The 22463-nt window shown below is 42.4% G+C and overlaps 1 protein-coding gene across 1 annotated transcript; it reads left to right on the forward strand.

The window, feature by feature from the left end:
- Positions 1-698: 698 nt before the first annotated feature.
- Positions 699-7355, forward strand: LOC122931682 (receptor-interacting serine/threonine-protein kinase 4-like). Its single transcript, XM_044285750.1, has 8 exons — positions 699-874; positions 1890-2181; positions 2583-2731; positions 3251-3300; positions 4376-4534; positions 4845-4951; positions 5589-5841; positions 6454-7355. Exons 1-8 carry the CDS (start codon positions 699-701, stop codon positions 7353-7355), a joined length of 2088 nt encoding a protein of 695 aa, XP_044141685.1.
- The last annotated feature ends 15108 nt before the right edge of the window (positions 7356-22463 follow it).

The following is a 22463-nucleotide window of genomic DNA, read 5'->3' on the forward strand; positions in this document are numbered from 1 at the left end:
AAGCGACAATACTTCGCAATATGACCCGGCCGACTACAAGAAAAGCATTTTACTGGCTTATACTGAACATAAGGCTTAAATCCACCATTTGTATCAAAAGTTCTAACAGAAGACACTCGGACCCTGTTCTTCTGTGTCTCACACCTTTCTCTTTTACATTGATCAACCTGATTTGTGCTGGAGGAAGCAGTCGGCCCAACAATATGGCTTCCTGCTGCCTTCAGCCTCTCAGTAAGCTCCTCGTTATCAACTTTTAAACCCTTGTTCTCTGCTACAATTAGCTGATTACTAACAGACACAACAGCAGCAGTTTTAGCAGAAACTTTTAATGCTTCAATATCTCTAGTTAGCACTTTCACATGATCTACATTTTCTTTTTGTTCTCTCATAGCTCCATATAACTCATCCAGACAATCAACTTTGTTATGTAGAATTTTGTATTTGAATTTGAATGGGGGAGTCCATCTGCCCTCAGGATGCCTTAGAAATGTAAATGATTGTAAACACTACTGTAGACATCCTGATTAACAATACAGAAGGCTTCTCTACAACAATTGACCCATGAATATTAATTATCTCCTATATCAAGAGTATATAAAGAGTCAGAAACTGATGAACACTCCTTATTCACCTGGACAGGGAGCTACAGGCTTCACACAGTCAGAGCTGCCAGAGAGCAGGAGACAGGCTGCAGCACCATGGACAAGGAGGCCTCTTCCTCATGGGACATGGGGCTCCTAAGGACTTTCGACTCAAAAGAGTTCTATGGATGGGAGACGATAGGATCAGGAGGCTTTGGACAGGTCTACAAGGTGAAGCACATCTCCTGGAAGACATGGTTGGCCATCAAGTGTCCTCTGCATGTGGATGAGAAGTAAGTGGCAGAGGCTCAAGGGTGGCAGATAAAGGGTTAAAGGTTTCTTGCTACATGGTATCTTGCACTGGGGGCAGGAGCACTGACTGTATCATTCTGTGCGGAGTGTTACATTGTGTTTGTAAATAGAAACATTGGAAGATTCTAAACAGGAAACCGTAAGGGTGCAGCTTGGGTAGGGAGTGGAGGAGGCACTGGGGGGGGGGGCAAAGATGCTTTCTTGGGGGGTTTGTGCAGTATTGTTGCTGTGACACTGTGTTTGCAGACAGAAACATTGGAAGGTTCTGTTCAGGAAGTAATAGGGTGCAGCTTGGGCAGGGAGTGGAGGAGGCACTGCAGGGCTGCTGCTGGGTAGCAGTGTGGGAATTGTTCAATTTGCTATGTAAGGTCAATTTCTATTGATCAGTTATCGAATTAATGTGAACAGTAGCGACTGGATGTAAAAAATGACTATGTGGCGATCGAGATCTCTAAATTAGTGATTGCTTCGGGTTAGGTATAGGGCCCTTTTTAGGGGCTTGTTGTCGGTCTGCGAAAAGTTTTATGTTTCTTGTGATATCGATAAGCAATACAATTCATACCGATGTAGGAGAGCCGAGTTTGTCACATGGTACAATTCATTGAGATCTCACAAGAGGCCATTTTTGTGGCTTACAATGATTTTAATGGAACGGTTGGTTTAATAGCAGTAAGTGCAGAGGTTAGCCGGACCCTGATGTCCCTTCGGTAGTCGCCCAGCTGCAGACTGGGTGTGATATTCTCAGGACTTGTCGCAGAACCGCTGTTATTTTACTGTGCTAGAAATGCTGGAAAAAATCAAAAATTCTAGTTAGAATTAAAAATTGGAAATTTTCATTCAGTTTCTTTTTTCATATACTTAAATATATTTTTATAATTTTTGTTTAGTTTTATAATTAGCCATGGACCGAAAACAAAAATCCCCCCTTCCTAATTAAAAATTTATGTACATATGTTCTGTGCACATCTGATCTCCGGTTCCTCATTGTCCCCACAGAGAACGTTTTGAGCTGGTTGAAGAGGCCAAGAAGATGGAGATGGCCAAATTCCGTTGTATCTTGCCTGTCTACGGGATCTGCAGTGACCCAGTTGGTCTTGTCATGGAATATATGGAAAATGGATCTCTGGAGAAGCTCCTGGCTGCTGAACACCTGCCATGGGACTTGAGGTTCAAGATTATTCATGAGACGGCAGTGGGGATGAACTTCCTTCATAGCATGAACCCTCCTCTACTTCATCTTGACCTAAAGCCAGCGAATATCCTGCTTGATGGACATTACCACGTCAAGGTATGGGTCTATAAATTCATACCAAAACTGCATGACATAAAAATGCCTTTAGAGAGGGGTAGGCCTCATAGCAAATATTAAAATTCTGACCAGCCTGGCCCCACAGTTACGCCCATGTAGACACATTTTCTCCAGGAGGTCAGTGTTAGTTTGACTTGGAACTGGAACTCTTCCTCTTCTGATAAAACTTGTTCTTGCAAGTCCCGAGCACTTTGTACACTCAGCCCATGTGTACAAAGTGGCCTCTGTAACCTACACACCTTGGATTAACTTCAGTTTTCTTTGCAACACTTTTTTTCTCCTCAAAGGAACATTTTTTTTCCAGTTTTTTTAGGTTTTGGTGAAGATTTTTATTAAGTTTGATGTCCCTTCTCATCCACATTCATTTTTGTTTACTGTAGATATCAGATTTTGGACTTGCCCAGTGGAACGGCTTGTCAAATTCCCATGAGTTGAGCTTGGACGGGATCTGTGGGACCATCGCCTACCTCCCACCGGAACACTTCATGGAGAGGAATAGGAGCCTCGACACCAAGCATGATGTATACAGGTGAGCAAGCCACCACTTTCTAAACCTTTGGCAAAAATTTGACGTTGCAGAACTAGAGCTGATAGCCCATCCACATGACCACACTTCTTGTCCTGTACTTTGATACTTCAGTCTGGTCATCGCCTGGACCCAAATCATCCTCCTCCTCCTCCCTTGTTGTTATCCTAATGGCACTAGGTGGACATTGATGTGGCTGGTAATATGGACTCATTGTACAACCCTATGACGAGGCTTGACTAGTAGACCACTGGACAGGTAGTTCTGTCATGGGGACAGCTATTTTGTAACAGTGAGAGTTCTTCAGCTAATGCATGGAGGGCGCACCTTTAGGTGATCTTCTGGCAGGACTTGATCACGCACAGTCAGTTTAGTTCCTGGGGGCTGGAATTGTGAAATTTATCAAATCATTTTTCAAAAATGTGCAAATGTAGTGACTACCTGTAGAGCAATGTGACATGAAGAATCGTTTTCCATGCCTTGGATTTCTAAAGTATAATTCTGGTTTTCTTTCTTCTCCAGTTTCGCAATTGTCATCTGGGGAATCCTCACCCAGCAGAAGCCCTTTGCAGGTAAGTCGTCAGACTGATAAATAACATGGGCTGTAGACCAAGATGTGGGATTGGCTTTGTTTAACGTGGTTGTAGGAGATTGGATAAAAAAGGTCTGAGTTTTTATTTCCGGACACAGCTCTACACTTGTCCATAGGCTGTGTCTGGTATTGTGGCTTTCACTTGGATGCGACTGAACGGCAATATCAGACCCGACCACTAGGCATGAGGGGGAAGCTGTTTCTTGGGGAAAAGACAGACCGTTTCCTAATCTCTTTATTTACTGTATAATGAAATAGTCAACAACTTTCTAGAATGCTTTATGTATCAGTTCCTCACCATTTCCAAGATCTCTGCTTGCTGTTGACGTATGCTTGTCATCTATGTGCAGAGGCTGAAAATGTGTCATGATCACACATCAGAGCACTATAATTGTTTTACTTCTGTTTAGTTTGACCTGATTCCGATGGGTTTTTAACCCCTGGATGTTATCAAGAATGCTTTCATTAATTGACAGCAAGCAGAGATAAATGCATATAGGATAGCTGCACATTTTATTATGCAATGAGCCAACATTTTATGAGATTAGGAAGAAAAATAATAATTTCACAGTCGTTCCAGAAACAGCGCCACATTGGCTGTGTCTGGTATTGCAACTGAACCCAAATCAAGTGAATCTTGAAAAGTATATTAGAAAGTTGCAGGGGGTCAACGAAAATAGTGCCACACTTGTCCACAGGTTGTGTGTGGTATTGCAGCTCAGCTGTATAGTCAATACCACACACAACCTGTGGACAAGTGTGGCACTATTTTCGTTGACCCCCTGCAACTTTCTAATATACTTTTTAAGATTCACTTGATGGAGTCACCAGTGGAGCTGAGATGCAATACCAGACCCAACCCATGGAACAGGGGTAGTTGTTGGAAGATCCCTTTAAATCTTCAAAGACTCTCACGCTGATCTAGTTTTGGAGTGACTCCCTGCATGTTCAGCACTTTCCCGGAGGTTGTCTTGCTACCATTGGATGTTTTGACAGGCCGTGATAATTTGTAAAAATTGTTTACGATTTTTGTTTTTTATTTTTTAACTTTCTAGAAGAGAAAAACATTTTGCATATTATGATGAAAGTAGGAGACTGTCTGCGCCCCGACTTATCGCAGATACCGAGGGCTCGACCCCAACAGTGTGACGAGATGATCAAACTGATGCAGCAGTGCTGGCAGGACAAGCCCATCAGACGGCCAACATTTCAAGGTAGGTGATGTCAAGTGATATTCCTCTTAAAGGGGTTGTCTCACCTCTTTCCTTATGCCCTTTTAGGGCATCCCCTTTATTTGGCATAGCCAAATTAGACACAGAGATCTGTCTAGGAGCTGTATACACAAAACAGCAGGTTTTTAATGCAGATGCAACATGGTAGCAAAAGTATGCATACCCGGTGAAGGCACCGTTCATGTGGTTCTTTTTAGAGGCCAATGCCAACCAGTAGCCTGTTAACACCTATACTCCTGGGGTGTCATACTGCAAAAATAATACATTTTATTTTTTTCCTCCTTTCCGCTAGAAATTACCTCAGAGACAGAATTACTGTGTACAAAACATGAAGACGAGTCAATTTCAGAGATGGATCAAGAATCGGTTGCCCAAGCAACTGCGAACACCAAAGAGGAGGTAAGTGATGATGCTCTTGTGCAATCTATGGTCCTCCTGGCATACCTCAAAAACACAAAATTTTTCATGGGGTTGTCCAGGGCATTTTTGTAAGGGTATTTTTTTGGCAGACTTTTTGGACAATTTATAATATTTCTCAAAATACTATAAACAGTCTGGTAGGCTCCATACAAGAATACATGACTTTGTACTGTACCCCAGTTGTCATAGTGAAGGATACCGGCTGCCCCAGTAAACATACTCAATGTACATCCTTCGTGTCCATGGCCTGCAAGATGGCGGCAGTAATGTGACCACTTCTTGACCCTGTTCCTGGCTACTAGTATTTCCGCACAGGCGCCGAACAGCAAGTCACAAAGTAGTCATCATGAAAAAAGACACATCCACAGTGCATGCGCAAATACAGGCAGCAGAATCCGGACTCCACTCCATGAACACTACTTTGTTTGACATATCTCCAGTACTAAGAACCACTAGGGACATTTATATACATGTGACTGATCTCGGCCTCTCCTAATATAGTCGCCCTACAATTTAATAATTATATCCCCCTTGTGAGAGTCTACATTTGCTTAGTAAGGTTAGTCCTGAAGATGCACGTACTGATCGCTATATACTTTTTTTTTTTACTATTTAGGATTTGACCAACCTGTCAGAACCCAAAGGATATCCAATGTATGAGAAAGACTACAGTCTCTCCGAGCTTCTCTCCCAACTGGATTCTGGGATTTCACAAACCATAGAAGGGTCAGAGAGCTTGTGTTACAGTGCTTCTGAGCCGGAGCTGGCACCTAGCGACAAGTGCCTCTCCAGAATCTCCTCCATTGACTCGGCATTCTCGTCCAGAGGCTCTCTCAACTTGTCCTTCGAAAAGGATGGCTTCGTAAAAGGTAGGTTGGCATAAAATTAGTAGATACAATGACAGTGAGTTATCCATGTACTTTCAAGTGGTTTCTTCATAAAGACAACCCGTGTCTATATGTCCTCCTAGGGCATACAGACGTCATAGAGGGACTCACCCGCTTTGGAATCCCCTGTATGAGCCAGGATGAAGAGACATTGTATGAGAGTGGCTCCTGTTCTGGCAAACTTGATCCATCCTTGATGTCCAGTTGGTCACCTGAAAGGCCACCATTTAATACTTAATTTCTCCTGCAATGGGCACTGCTAACTAGGGAGGTGGGGAAAATGGAAGAACAATACTACATTTCCACTGTAAGGGACCTGTGGCAGCATTGGTTAGACCACGGTTAGCTGGACCCATATAGGCCAGTTTATTGTCAGGGTGGTCTCATTCTAAGAAGAGGTTGTCTGGGACTGCTAGGATCATTTGTGATCAGCTATTCTGCAGGGAAACCTGTTAGCAAGAGTTCTCCTGCAGCTGTAGCACTAGGGAAGTGAAGAATTACGGTACATGGTGCTCATCCACATCAATGTGAATATCAAGTATTTCATATTATAAAATTCTAATGTGATTATTTCTTCTTTTTTTCCAAATGCAGACCTTAATACCACAGAGATCCAGAAAAAGAAACTGATTGACGCCATTGTCGCCGGAGACGATGCTAAGCTTCTTAAGATCCTCCAGCCTCAAGATGCTCAGTTAGTGTTGGAAGGGAGGTCAAGCCTTCTTCACTTGGCAGTCGAGACCGGACAGGAGGGGTGTGCCAAAATGCTTCTCCTTTACAATTCCAGCCCCAATATGACCAACTTGAAAGGTTCTACTCCACTCCACATTGCTGCTGAAAAGAAACTGAAAGGCATTGTGGAACTACTCCTTTCGAAGAAGATCAACATCAATGCCAAGGATGAAGATCACTTCACAGCACTTCATTTTGCTGCCCAAAATGGAGATGAGGTTATAACTCGATTGATCTTGGAGAAGAACGCCTCTTTGAGTGAGGTTGACAGTAAAGGCAGAACACCTCTTCACGTGGCTTGCCAGCACGGTCAAGAAAGCATTGTCCGACTTTTCATACGACGGGGCGCAAACATAGATGTCCCAGGACTGGAGAACTGGGTGTCCTTACACTATGCGACTTGGCAAGGTCATCTAAATATTGTGAAGCTTCTTGCCAAGCAATGCAAGGCCAATCTGAACTGCCAGACATCCGACGGAAGAACACCGTTGCATTTAGCGGCAAAAAGAGGACATTACCGAGTGGTTCGAATCCTGGTGGAACTTGGTTGTGACGTAAATATTCCAAATATCCAGTTGAAGACACCTCTACACATTGCGGCTGAGACGGGTCATACCTGCACGGCCCGACTCCTTATCCATCATGGTGCCAACATCAGTGCTACTACTGTAGACGGCTACACTGCCTTAGACCTGGCCAACCACTACCGGCATTATTCTGCTGTTAAGCTTCTGATGGATGCAAGACCAAATCTCAATTGTTAGGGATTCATACTATTTGAGGAAAACGCATGACATGAAATTGTAGGATTGAGAAATATCCCACAGATTTCATAATAGGATGATAATTTCTCTTCTCCTGTAACTATCAATTATATTCCAACTGGAAGCAAATCACCTTGTGTGGTTATGGTTGGCACACCTGGAGTTTGAAAAATCTCAGTGGAAATATTGCATTCACGTTGCTACCTAAGAATGGGTCATTGACCACAAGAACATTCTGATGAGAAAGGAAACATCTACAGTGGCGATTGTTCATTAATGGGAGTCTGTCACCACATTTTGACATCATAGACCGCTTACATGTAGCATAACTGTAGATGATTCAAATGGTATCTTTGTTGTGTTCTAGTGAAGTTTACCCGAGGCAAAAACAGACTTTTGTTTGTATGTAAATGAGGGCTCGCAAGTGCCCAGGGGCGGCGTTCACTTCTTTGGAGCCCAGGCTGCTCTGCCTCTTTTGCTCATATCCCCGCCCCAGCCTCTGCCTGCCCTTCTCTTCCCTTGCGTCCTCCTTCTCTCCCAGCGAGATCCCGCGCCTGCGCTCTCCCTCGCTGGGCCGAGGCATGCACACTGCAATGCCCATTGTGGGCACGGCACCACTGACGCTAATGCGCATGTGCCGGCCAGCGGCAAGGAGGTGGACCAGAGGTGGGCAGGAGAAGAGGAGGAAAGCCGAGCTGCTGTCTGGAGCCTGTCACAGAGAGGTAAGTACATCCCCTAGACCCTTTCACACTACCTTTGGGGGCCACTGGGGGGACATAAGTACAGCTTGGTGCCACGATTTTTGGGGCACATATCTACCTTTCGGGGGCCACTAGGGGACATAACTACCGTTTAGGGCCACTGTTACTGTTGGTGGACGTGGGTGGGGGATATTTTTACTGCGGAGGCCACAGTGGGGGACATATATAGACACGCATGAAATGGGACAACACTCCAAGACTCCAAGTTTACTGGTGCCGCCGAACCTTTTTTCTCTCTCTATATATAAAATTGTATAAATTATATAATATTATTCTTATTTCGCAGATCCGCTCTTGTACTGGACTACGACATTTTGTCGGACTAATCGAAAGAGTCAAGTGGAATTTATTAATAATAAAATGGTAAAAGAGGGCTGTAGTTGGGGAGTGTTTATTTCAATAAAGGTTTTTTCCCCATCAAGGTTTATTTTGCACATTTTTCTGGGTATGTGTTAGTTATGGAAGCCCCTGGTAGAGACCTTTAAAACTATCACCGGGTCTTAGTGTTGGCCAGCGGTGGTCTTCAGGGCTGACATTAACCCCCTCCACCTCTAATACCCCGGTACCCAAAGCCTCAGGGGTACCGGGAAGAGCCTGGTTGCCGTCAGGAGTAGAACCATTTTATCAGATGGTTCTGCTCTTGAGGCGGCTGCGGGCTTGTATTATTAGGGTGCACGTGATTTAACACGAGTCCTTAAGAGATGGTCTCGCCCCCAACACTCACACCTGCATTATCCCCTGAAGATGCTGGTTACACAACGAAACATGTCAGGGTGCAGGGTGTCAAGTTTTAGGCAGTGAATAGCGGGCAAAGCTCAAATATAGGAGCAAATATACAAAGTGACACAGTTGGCAGCAGATATAGGTATAACACAGGCCAAGAATAGTAGCTGATAAGAAAAAAGAGGTGCATAGAAGCAGCAGAGGCTGTGGTAACAACGAGTAGAAACACAGTAAGGATTATATCCTCGACCCTAGAGACCAGGGTAATGATTTAAAATATAGGAGCGCCCATTCCCCCCCCTAAAAATTATACAAGGGATGAAAGTAGTAATTTTGATATACTGATAGGCCAGTAATAACTGCGAAACACGCATTTATATAAAAATAGAAAATAATATAAACAATAAGACTGAGCGGGCCCGCATCACTGATAGTTTTAAAGAGTCTATAGAATATTAGTTGATATAGTGAAAATAAAGGACAATCTGTATTAAATAAAACAATAAAAGTGAAGTTTTAAATTAAAAAACAGTACTTGATCCAAAAACGTAATTAGGTCCATAGTGACCACCAGTTAGTAATTTAAAATACTAAAACGTTGACATGTACTGTGATGTCAAATGTTATAAAATTGTAGACTCTAGCCTCTAGCGCATGCGCATCCTGATTCCTGCCACAGCCATATGAATGGCAATTTGGCGAGTCCGGTTGATGGGTCTCGGGATGGGAGACGACCAGGAGCAGCGCAGCCGGGACTCGAGTGACAGAGAGAGGGGCGGGGAGATCACGTGGGCGCCGCCGCTTTAGCCTATGAAGTAGCGTGCCGCGCGCACTCTGAAAAGTCAGAAAGCGCGCACGCCTATTTCACACAGTCATTCACTTCTTGTGTGTGTATTGTTGTTTCCAGGCGGGAAAAGCAGTCCTTCTTGCTCCTTGCTTGCAGTAGGCATGGCTTGCTCTGTGCGGCCTGCCAGGCTGTTTGTGTGCCTTCTAGTGAAGTCAAGTGACGACAGTGTCGCAGACAGGGCCTCTGCAGATACTGCAGCCACAGCCTACAGCCACTGAGCCTTGCCCCTCAGTTAAAAAAAAAAGCACTGGTGTGTGTACCGCGTGGCAGTTAGGAGTGTGCAGAACAGACAGACGGTCGCAGGAGGCACTGAGGCAGACTAGACAGAGAGGATTTTTTTCAGTTAACTTAAGGGCCTTGCTGCTGCCTTGAATTTTCAAGGGGGGGAGGTGTTGAGGAGTCACCAGGCTGCTGCGGCCAGTCAGGGCAGAAATTTACAAGGGGCCCAAATATGGATGGGAAAAAGGACCAGGCTTATTAACCTGTCCGGCATCAGTGAAAACTCTAGCCCACCACTCTATAAAAATATAACATGATCAGCCCCGTCAGGTCAACCTATAAAAAAATAAATAAAAAAAAAGCTGTGCAAAAACAGCAATTTTTTCTTCACCTTGCCTTACAAACAGTGTAATACCAAGCATCCATAAAGTCATTATGTACCACAAAATGGTACCTAACCATCACTGCAAAAAAAGAGACATATTGGGTATCGCTGTGTCCGTAATGACCTGCTGTATGAAAATATCACATGATCTACCCGCAGATGAATTCAGTAAAAATAAAATAAAAGCTGTGCTAAAACTGGCATTTTTAGTTCACCTTGCCTCGCAAAAATTGTAATACCAAGCGTCCAAAAAGTCATATGTACCGCAAAATGGTACCCAACCATCACTGCAAAAAAAGAGACATATTGGGTATAGCTGTGTCTGTAATGAACTGCTGTATGAAAATATCACATGATCAACCCACAGATGAATTCAGTAAAAATAAAATAAAAACTGCTAAAACTGGAATTTTTTGGTCACCTTGCCTCACAAAAAGTGTAATACCAAGCGTCCAAAAAGTAATATCTACCCCAAAATGGTATCTATCAAACCGTACCTCATCCCGCAAAACGTGAGCCTCTACAGTCGTGGCCAAATGTCAACGTTTTGGTCCCCAAGCCACTTAGTTATCACTTTTGCCTTATGGCACGATGCTCCATTGTGCTGGAAAATGCATTGTTCTTCACCAAACTGTTGTTGGATTGTTGGAAGAAGTTGCTGTTGGAGGGTGTTTTGGTACCATTATTTATTCATGGCTGTGTTTTTGGGCAAAATTGTGAGTGAGCCCACTCCCTTGGATGAGAAGCAACCCCACACATGAATGGTCTCAGGATGCTTTACTGTTGGCATGACACAGGACTGATGGTAGCGCTCACCTTTTCTTCTCCGGACAAGCCTTTTTCCTGATGCCCCAAACAATCGGAAAGAGGCTTCATCGGAGAATATGACTTTGCCCCAGTCCTCAGCAGTCCATTCACCATATTTTCTGCAGAAGATCAATCTGTCCCTGATGGGTTTTTTTGGAGAGAAGTGGCTTCTTTGCTGCCCTTCTTGACACCAGGCCATCTTCCAAAAGTTCTTTGCCTCACTGTGCGTGCAGATGCACTCACACCTGCCTGCTGCCATTCCTGAGCAAGCTCTGCACTGGTGGCACTCCGATCCCGCAGCTGAATCCTCTTTAGGAGACGATCCTGGCGCTTGCTGGACTTTCTTGGACGCCCTGAAGCCTTCTTAACAAGAATTGAACCGCTTTCCTTGAAGTTCTTGATGATCCTATAAAACAGGGGTGCACAACCTGCGGCCCTCAATACCATTCTATGCGGCCCCCAGCTATCTGGTAGCAGACATGTATGTCTATGTCTTATGGCTGCTCACATGAATCTTTCATGTATTGTCCCATTAGATGGGAGTACTAAAAGTGTAACTAGACATTTATAATATATATTGTATGTTCAATATGCCATAAACATAGTATTAACACTTGATAATACCCCTTTTAAGTTTATTTTCGGCCCTTGGAAATGGTTCAGGTTGACAATGTGGCCCACAACCAGAAAAGGTTGTGCACCCCTGCTATAAATTGTTGATTGAGGTGAAATCTTAGTAGCCACAATATCCTTGCCTGTGAAGCCATTTTTATGCAACACAATGATGGCTGCACGCGTTTCTTTGCAGGTCACCATGGTTAACAATGGAAGAACAATGATTTCAAGCATCACCCTCCTTTTAACAGGTCAAGTCTGCCATTTTAACCCAATCAGCCTGACATAATGATCTCCAGCCTTGTGCTCGTCAACATTCTCACCTGAGTTAACAAGACAATTACTGAAATGATCTCAGCAGGTCCTTTAATGACAGCAATGAAATGCAGTGGAAAGGTTTTTGGGGATTAAGTTAATGTTCATGGCAAAGAAGGACTATGCAATTCATCTGATCACTCTTCATAACATTCTGGAGTATATGCAAATTGCTATTATAAAAACTTAAGCAGCAACTTTTACAATTTCCAATATTTATGTAATTCTCAAAACTTTTGGCCACGACTGTACACAAGACGATTGGCAGAAAAAGAAAAGAAATGGCTTTCAGAAAATGTAGACACATGCCTTCTCTTCATTCTCTACCTGCTCACCGTCACAATTGCAGTGGTGAGCAGGTGTATTTACAACTATGGCGTCTCCATTCACTTGAACAGGGAGGGAGGAGCTGTCCCATAGAAATGAATGGGATGGCTGAGGTGTAATTACACCTGCTCACTACTGCACTTGCAATGGCGAGAAAGTGAACTAAGCAGAGATTGCTGTATGTGCTCGTACGAGCACAGCCTTCTCTTCAAACAGCCAATCAATGGGGGTGGCGGGAGCCGGACCCCAGGTGATCTGGTATTGATGACTTGTCCTTGTTCTTTCACCACATCCATTAATAGAGTATTCTATGTTTGTATGTACTATTTATAGGTTCAAGTCACAACAAAGACTAGGAAAGACCTGCAGTGCTTGTCTGAACTAAGATAGCCAAACGAAGAACAAAATGTAAGTAAAATAGATAAATACAAAGAAGAGAAATCGTAGTGTGGAGAGTGAAGGGGTCAGTTTGGAGGCTCAGAGCTACTATAGAGCAAGCTGCTGAAAAAAATAATGCTGGCTATGATAGAAAGGTGTCAGGAAAGAGTGCATCACAGGTTGTTGTGCATGGGGCAGTGTAGATCAGGCATCCTCAAACTGCGGCCCTCCAGCTGTTGTAAAACTACAACTCCCACAATGCCCTGCTGTAGGCTGATACCTGTAGGCTGTTCAGGCATGCTGGGAGTTGTAGTTTTGCAACAGCTGGAGGGCCGCAGTTTGAGGATGCCTGGTGTAGATGCTTAGCACATAACATTACACATCTTGTACCATTGCTATTGTTGACCATTAGACTAAAGTATCTTCTGCTCCTCTAACTCTTCTCTTTACTGACTTTAATGACAGACCTGCTGCGGGTGTCCTAAAATATCCAACCTGCCTACTTGCGCAGACTCACTGGCTGTGAATTTATACTAATCAACTAAACTGCCCCCTGATGAGTCAGTTTGGTTGATTTTTTTTGATGGTGGGATTGCTCTATCCAACGGCCAACTAACAGACGTCTGAAATCTAAGATGTAGGCTATCTTTACTTTTTCTTACTGCACAGTTGGTTGTTTGCTTAATGTGCTCAATAAAACACGCGAATGTGTCTTAGATAATCAGATTGCATTTGAATAGTAATCAATGCAGTTCCCTTATTTTTCCTTGCAACTGTAGATACAGTTGTCAAGTGGATATCACAAACTATGCTATCGACTTTTTGCAGAGAACGCCAATATGAAGCCAAATCGACCCAGCGGGTTCCAACAAAGAAGAATGAAGAAGGCAAGAGAAAAGGTGGCTCAGACAATGTCTGGAGCAATTTTGAAGTATGTGACGCCTTCAACATCAAGTACAATAGAAGAAAGTCCTTCAGATATTCAACCTGGTGAATCTGAAGGGGAAATACAAAAAGAACCTTCACAAGAGGATTCAAATGAGAGAGAGCAAGAATTGGAGGATGGCAATCCATCTACTGAAAGCAATGAAACTGATAACGAGGTTTCTGCAGAAGACCACACCAACAGGAGGAAAACTTTGATGAAGAAGAGGAGATGGATAGACTTTCAGTTTATTTTGATGCCGCTGATTGGCCAATCCCGGTTCCAGATGACTTGAGGGTTGATCTAATTAAGAGGGGAAGTGAACCTTTCGAAAAGTTCAAAGAAAAGGAGAGAAATCCAAAGGGAAAAGTCGGCAGCTGACTACAGCATGGTTCTATAAGACTTTGCCAAATGGCGATAACGTTTTAAGAACATGGATGGTTTACTCTGTTCTATTATTCTCTATATCCTCACATACGTGCTGTCAAGGCTGTGCACCACTGAAATGTGTTAAAGAGACAGGTAGTTGAGAACCGGGTAATTATCACATGTGACGTCTGGCAGTGCCGCCTATCTTTTATCTCTTCATATCTTGCAAAGAAAAAATTGTGGCTGATACCAGGAAAGCAAAGTATTTTGGGATTCTTTTTGACAGCACTCCTGACGTGTCCCATACTAATAAGATGTGTGAAGTAATGCGATATGTCCATAGTAAAGGAAACAAAGTTGAAGTAAAAGAATCACTCTTAAGATTCTTGCCTATTGCTGGAAAGACTGCTGCTGCACTCACAGAGAATATCCTGCAACATCTGGAGAGCAATGGATTGGATATAAACCTGTGCCGTGGACAAGGGTATGATAATGCTGCAACAATGGCTGGAATTCATGGTGGTGTTCAGTCAAAGATCAGAGAGATTAATCCAAAGGCTTTGTTTGTGCCTTGTGCCTTGTGCAAATCATTCTCTGAACCTTTGTGGAGTGCACTCGTTTGGAAGCACTTCTTCATGTGTGCCTTTTTTTGGAACCTTGGAGAGAGTCTATTCCTTCTTTTCAGTCTCACCTCATCGATAAGAAATGCTGATAGGGAATGTAGGAGTGACAGTCAAAAGACTTTCCCAGACAAGATGGAGTGCCCAATATCAGGCTGTGAAACCAGTGAAGGCACATTTTGAAAAGTTGGCCTCAACATTTGAAGCACTGTGTGATCCCAAAGAAAATTTGGACACAAGAGGATCATCCCAGACTTTGTTGTCTGCTGTATGTGACTTTTCGTTTTTGAGCTACCTTTCTTTCTGGTGTGAAGTTCTGGAACAAATTAATCTTACACAAAAGTACTTGCAAATGGTTGGAATCAGCCTGGATATGTTCATTGTGAAGCTCCAGGCTTTAAAATGTTTTCTTGAAGATCACAGAAATGAAATTGTGGAGAGGGCCATTCATTATGCAACTGTTACGTGTGAGAAAATGGAAATTTCTTTGGAGAGAAGAGGGAGGGTAAGAAAAAGAATGTCAGGAGAGATTGCAAAGGATGCAGTTCTTACATTGCCAGAGGAGGTGAAAAGAGCCATGTTGGAATGTCCTCATCGCTTTAGTCAAGAGTTGGAGACTCGTTCTAAAGCAATGGATGAAATTGCATCAATCTTTGCTGTTATTCAGCCAAACACTTTGCTTGTTGCATCCGAAGAAGAAGTTAGGAAGTATATTCCAAAACTGACTTCTGTGATGAAGATATCAGTGTGGAAATTGGACGACTGCGGAGGCATTTGGAGGCTGCCAAAATCAGCATTCAAGAGGCAAAGAAATGGACAGGGTTGCAATTTCTGGAGTTTACTGTGAAATGGGATTTTTGTGAATATCTACCAAACTTGTCACTGTGTTTTAGATTCTTTTTGACTGTCTGTGTATCTATTGCTTCATGTGAAATACGTTTTTCCAAATTGAAATTGATAAAGAATTACTTACGATCAACTATGAGCCAGACAAGATTGACAAATCTGGCTTTACTTTTAATTGAACATGAATATGTAAACAAGGTGAATTTTGATGAGTTCATTGATTGTTTTGCAGAAATTAAGGCACGACAGAAGAGACCGTAAAGGCAGAATGTTAAGATGGGATTTTGCGGTTTTTTTTCTTCTTCATAAAATGCACTTGGAGAGGACCTGTTGCCTGAAAGCAACATGTTATAGAGCAGGAGAAGCTGAGCAGATTGATATATAGTTGAGTTGCAAAAGATTCAGTGAAACCTATGTTTTATAGATTTGCATCTTTGCAGCCCCGTGAAGATCTACCAGTACAGGGAGGAGGTGATTGATAGCACTGTGTGTATGAGTGTGCATAGAGAGATAGCTGTCAGTCACTGGTAACTCCTCTCCTCCTCCATGTACTGATAGCCATTCACAGAGGTGGAAAAAAAAAATATATATATATATAGAAAGTACCTGCCCTGGGTGCCAAATACCCTAGGCACGCCACTGCCCCCAGCTGGTGGTTAAAATTTGGCTGGTTATAGTAAAAAAAAAAAAAGGGGGGGGGCCCCATGTTATTTTTTTTTATGATTTTGTTGTCAAAAAGGGCAGTGGGGGAAAACCTGTCTTCCTGGTGGATTGCAGTTCAAGGGAAATATAGGGGAAGGTAGGTCATGAAAAACTAAGATGTACAAAACAAACCATGATGTGAAACATCCTTTATTCAAACAAACAAACACACTATATCCACTTTATTTATTAGATTCCACTTGACTTTTGAGAGGAAGTCAAGACAATCCGCTGTCGTACAAGAGAGCATCCATGCTCAAATTATAAAGGTTAAAGAACCACTAATTGTCAGCAATAACTATAGAAAACTTCAGTCATATGCAAGTTCTTTTTATAGCACTCAACCACAATGAATTTTATCCCCTGTATACATATTAGGGCCCGTTCACACGACCGTATGAACGGATCCGCATCCGTTCCGCATTTTTGCAGATGGTATGCGGATCCATTCATTTCTATGGGCTCTGAAAAGATGAGGACAGCACACCGTGTGCTGTCCGCATCCGTAGTTCCGTTCCGCGGATCCGCAAAAATAAACTCACATGTCCTATAGTTGTCCGCATTAAACGTTCCGTAGCCCCATTCAAGTCTATGGTTCCGCAAAAATGCGGATCATACGGAAGTGCTTCCGTATGTTATCCGCAAAAATACGGATGAATGTCCGCAATTTACATATCCCTGCCCCCAATAAAAATTGATACTTTTATCAGACATGTCTATGTGCCCCTCACAAACATCAGATAGAAGAGCCATATTTGTCTGACAGCAAAGATGTCTTTCTCTGTGGAGCGCTTGATAGTATTAATAAAAGAAAAGCCAGAGCTGTGGGATACACGCTCTGATTTGTACCACGACCGTGTCCGTAAGGATAGGTCGTGGTACGAAATCTCTAAGGAGCTTCTGCCTGAGGAGTGGGCGAAGGGCGATGGCAAGGTGCACAAGAAACTTGGTAAGTAAACTAAAAATGTATAAAAAAAGAAAAAAATTTAAAGTTGTATAGGTTTTATTGTAGTGTAGCATGCTCAGAGAACTTTGCAAACTTCCCTGAGCATCCATAGCATGTTATCTAAGTGCACGTGCATCATGTCATTTGCTTTTAGTGTACTTGCATGTACTTTATTTTTTACATTTTGAAATTGTATTGTGACATAAAAAAATTCACACTATATTAATTTTTTTCTTTTATTAATTTTATTTAAATACAGTCAAAAACTTGAAAACAAGATGGCACTCTTGCCGTGATCAATTTCGGCGGGAGGAGACGTAAAAAAAAAGGACGTAGTGGCGATAGTGGTGGAAAAAAAACTAAAACATATCTATACACCAAGCAACTTTAGTTCCTGAAGCCCATTTTTGAATTGCGGTCGTAAGTTTATTTATGTTAATTTTTTTTCTAAAAAAATTAACATTCTATAAATTTAAAATTATTAATAAAAAAATTCTTGTTTTATTCCTTATTAAGAACTGTCGACAGTCTGGATGAAGGCCCACCTGAAACGCGGTCTGTGGATAGTAATCCGGTGATGTCACCTCCGGACCCCTGCTCTCCAGCGCGTACACCACCGCAGCCTTCAACTCCACCAGCTGACCTTCCGGATGAACCCCAGACTAGCAGAGCATCCAGGAAGAGGAGACGACAGAGTCCCCCTCCTTTCGGGATCAAATAATCGAGACCTGGTGGATACTCACGTTCTCGAGTATTTATCCCAAAACAGGCCGGAGTGCCAGAAGGACTCTATAATGCTAGGACTGGGACCATTTCTACAAAGAGTACCACGGTCAAGGAAGCATATGTGCGCGTCGTCATTGACTGCTGTCCTAGAATTATTTGCAGGGCCAATAATGCCCATAAATATTTTTAATTATTTAAATGAGGCGAGAAAAAAGCTGCATGTAACGGCTGACCAGCCAACGTTTGAGCCAGTATTGAGCCAGCCTCAAAGGGTCACACGAGTTTACCCCCCCCGCCTCTACCTCCTCAACATGTGAGGGTTACTCTTTTACCCAAGACCTGTATGAGTTATGATTTCTATTTGTTTCTTTATAAAAAATTTTGGGTTCAAACACATTTATGGCTTTTTCATATTGTTTTATTAATTCAGGTAACTCTAGATTGTGTCCAATGAGCTAGAGCACGGTAATGTAAGCTCTTACACTACATTGTTTGATAAAAAATGTCTCGGCATTTTTTTTTTCTAATTTAAGTGTTCTTTAAAAAAAATAATGAAAAAAAAAAGCTAGATTGGAAGAGGTTGCACCTTACACACTGTAGTTTCGTTAATAACAGGATTCATCAAACTGTGGCCCTTCAGCTGTTGGAAAACTACAACTCCCACCATGCCATGTAGTAGGCTGATAGCTGTAGGCAGTCTGGGAGTTGTAGTTTTGAAACAGCTGGAGGGTCGAGTTTGGCCATCCCTGGTCTAGCCATTCAATAATTTTAGTCAAAGTATAATTTGTGAAAGTGGCCCTTCTGTAGACGCTGCGAGACAATGGGATGAACCCACTGCCTCCTCCTCGGTTCTTCAGACAGCATAGCTGGCTGCTGTCCAAATCTGCGAGAAATTAGCCAGTAAAGAAGAACCTCTCGATGATAGACCAGAAATATAGCACGAAACAGATGCCGACCAAGCACAAGTCTCACACTAAGCTCTCGGTGCAATCAAAGCCAGACAAAATGGCGCTCAAGCTATCTGACAGGAATTATTTATATCACTTTTTTTAAAAATTACAAAGACACCTTCCGTTTTTTCACGGAAGAACAGATCCGCATATTTGCGGATCCGCAAAACATATACGGTCGTCTGAATGAGGCCTTCATGTAATGCAACTAACCGTAATAATTCAGTAACTAATGTTATCTAGCGAAACTACTTGCAGTGTTGAAACCTGCTATTGCCTCCTTCACCATCATGCAGCGCAGCGGTTATTACCGCCTTTTCTTCTTGTAACAGCGGCATGTCCACAGGGTGGAGGAAGCATAAGCTTTGATCCCTGGACAATACATCCAGATGGTATTTCCTAAACCAGTGATGTTCAACCGGCGGTCCCTCCAACTGTTGCAATAGTACAATTCCCATCATGCTTGGACAGGCTACAGCTATCAGCCTACAGCAGGGCATGGTCGGAATAGTAGTTTTACAATAGCTGGAGGGCCACAGAGTGGGCATCACTGGCCTAAACAATAGTCCATAGCCAGATTGTTGGAGGTGAGTGGCCTCACATAGGCCCAAAGAGGGGTTAGTGTACAAGATGCCCCGTCGAGCTGTCGTGCATATTAGAGTGTGCAGTTACTATGACCTCATGCTGTTCCACGTCAGGTCCAAGTGCAAAAGAACAGTGAAAACAAACAAGTGTGGTACTTTACAATTATGTTCTGAGCTCTCATGGGGGAACAGTCTGAGTCAGGTGGGGTCTATGATGGCAGGCCAATTTGCGTCTGATGTAGGTTAATTTTTAGAATCGGAAAGTGATCCTAAATTCTATATAAATTTTTTTACAGGCTTATTCAAAATATAAGACTTTTTATCCGCCAATTAGAAATTATTAGGTAATTTTTTTTTTTTTAATACAATGTGTAATGCGATTATGTTTAGAACATTTTAAATTTAGATGTTTATACATAGCTAAATGCTAGTCACTACATTTTATCTTTATATACATTTATAATATTTTTTTTTACATGGAACTTGTTCTGAAATTTGAGTTTTGCAAAAATGCCTTTAAAAAAAACCAAAAAGTAATCCACACGGGATACCCATACATACACAAAATATGAAATTTTTGTGAATAATTACATACACGTAATAACAAGACCATATAAGACAATAGATTAAAATATCAAGCAGCAATAAAGGTGATGTAGCAAATGGCAGCTCACATGCTGACCGGCATGGTATAAGATCCCAGAATGTTAAATTAAACTAGGCACCTAGTAAAAACCAATAGTGCCTAAAAAGAGGAATTCTTTATTCGTATACCAGTATAATCCTCAGGAGTGTCTGATATATCAGAAAAGGCCTTATAAATTAACCCTCGCATTAGGTCCCTGCAGGTAACCTAAAGTGGGCTTACAGGCTACAATATACTAAAATAATAAACAGACAATACCTGGGTAGTGGTAATAACAGGGGATCCAACCTCCAGTCAGCCGTCAGCACACCCCGACGTACGTTTCGCTCCTGCTTTCTCAAGGGCATTCTCACGCCCCTTGAGAAAGCAGGAGCGAAACGTACGTCGGGGTGTGCTGACGGCTGACTGGAGGTTGGATCCCCTGTTATTACCACTACCCAGGTATTGTCTGTTTATTATTTCAGCACCTATAAAAAAAATGGCGGCATACCCGAGCTGTATGCAGCTGTATGCCCCCATTGTCTGTGATGGGAATACCCCTTTAAAGTTCATAATTCTGACAAGTCAGGGGATCAAATTTTTTGGTACAGTATTGACAAATTGCAGTAAAAAAAAACTATTCTATATTTTATTAAAAAAAAAAAACATCAGTATATTTTTGTTAATTTAATATATGGCATTGGGAATGACCATTAACGTCATTTTATTTATTTTTTATCCAAAAACGAAGGTCACAAACACCATTCCAAAATGCCTTCTTGCATAGTAAACCAGTGTCTCAGCAAGTCTGGCAGAAAGAAAATATAATTCTACATCGTTTCCCAAAAGACATTATTCAAATCAAAATCTGGCTCCAAAACACTGGACAAGAATTCAAGGATATAGATGGATTGGCAAAATAATAAATACAGACTTTGCTCGTGTCACTTCAACTACGATTGCTACAACATTGGTCCCAAAGGAATTTATTTGAAACCGGATGCATTTCCAACCATATTCCCAATATTTGCAGAAGGGGAAAATATAATTGAGGAAACATCGAAGAAGGATCGCCGACTTAGTAGAAAAGGATCCTTTGAGGCAAGCACGCAGCCGACAGCGCCGGAGGAATGTAGTCATATGGAAGAGGAATCAACATCTGTAAACGTATCAACTATTTTGAAATTCTAGAACCAAAAAGAACGCCTCAATATACAAGCTATAAGTCTAGGCAAGGGATTAGAGACCATATAAACTTACAATGTTGTTTTTTTTTTTTTTTTTTTAAATCTTTTTATTGTTAGCAAGACAAAATACGGGTAGTAAATATCGCATATTGCTTTGACAGCAAATAAAGCATGAAAATGATCTAAAGTCTTACTTGTTTTCTAAGGTAGTGGGATGGGGCGTCCCTATAAGACAGATTGAATGCATAGGTGGCCCTATGTAGAATCCTCAATTGGGTCTCTCTCCATTGCTCGTTTTGAATAGCTTTCCTGATAAATTCAAAACTATCCCTCATCTTTTTACTTATGGTCTGATCACCTAGCTCTCTCTCCCAGGCTTGAAAAGCTCTCCCCACCAGTCCCACTATTTGAGTACTGTGAATCTTGAAGTATATTTCTGACAGGGATAGCGTTGCAGTCTCTCTGCCCAGAAGCGCCTCAAACCATACAAGTCTGTCCGACTCTCCCAGCTTGGTCGCTTATGAGTTACAATAGGATTTTACCTGGTGGTATGAGAGAAAATTAGTGTCCGTCAACTGATACTTGGATTTGAAATCTTCCCAGATAATCAGGGTCTGACCTGATGGGTCTAACATGTGGTTCAACCGGCTAATCCCTTTTTATTTCCATGCTCTAAACATCTTGTTATCCCTACCTCGGGGGAATGCCGGTAGTGTCCAAAGGGGCATTTGTGGGGACACATAGTATGGGAGTCTATAGTTTCCTCGTAGCTTTCCATGCCATCATCGTGTCTCTCAGTAACACACTTTGTTTTATTTAGGGAGGAGCGTCGCGTAGCCTTGTGTGAAGGAGCGCTGCCAGATGCCACGGATGAGGCAGTTCCCTCTCTAGTGGGGTCGCTGAGAAGTGAGAGGATCCCCATGTCCAATCTCGCGCATGGCGGAATAGGGCCGCTAAATTATAATGCCTAATATTCGGTAATTGTAGACCTCCCTCCTACTTTAGCATCGTGAGTTTATTGTACGCTAGCTGAGGCCTTTTATGCTTCCAGAGAAAGGCTGTGAAAGCTGACTGTAACCCCATAATATCCTTATGCTTCAGTAATAGAGGAATGGTCTGCAGGGGGTATAATAATCTCGAAAAGCATGACATCTTGATTAAGTGTGCCCTGCCACTCAAAGAAAGCGGGAGGTCCTTCCACTTGGACAAATCTTGTAATATTTTTTGTATTATAGGGGGATAGTTCAGGGA

This window comes from Bufo gargarizans, chromosome 3 (genome assembly GCF_014858855.1).
Source record: "Bufo gargarizans isolate SCDJY-AF-19 chromosome 3, ASM1485885v1, whole genome shotgun sequence".
NCBI lineage: Eukaryota > Metazoa > Chordata > Amphibia > Anura > Bufonidae > Bufo > Bufo gargarizans.

Bases quoted from the DNA above. Each gene is read 5' to 3' on its own strand.
- LOC122931682 (XM_044285750.1), top strand. From the start codon at position 699: ATGGACAAGGAGGCCTCTTCCTCATGGGACATGGGGCTCCTAAGGACT. The intron at 875-1,889 runs GTAAGTGGCAGA...TTGTCCCCACAG, and splicing joins CCTCTGCATGTGGATGAGAA to AGAACGTTTTGAGCTGGTTG. The intron at 2,182-2,582 runs GTATGGGTCTAT...TGTTTACTGTAG, and splicing joins ATGGACATTACCACGTCAAG to ATATCAGATTTTGGACTTGC.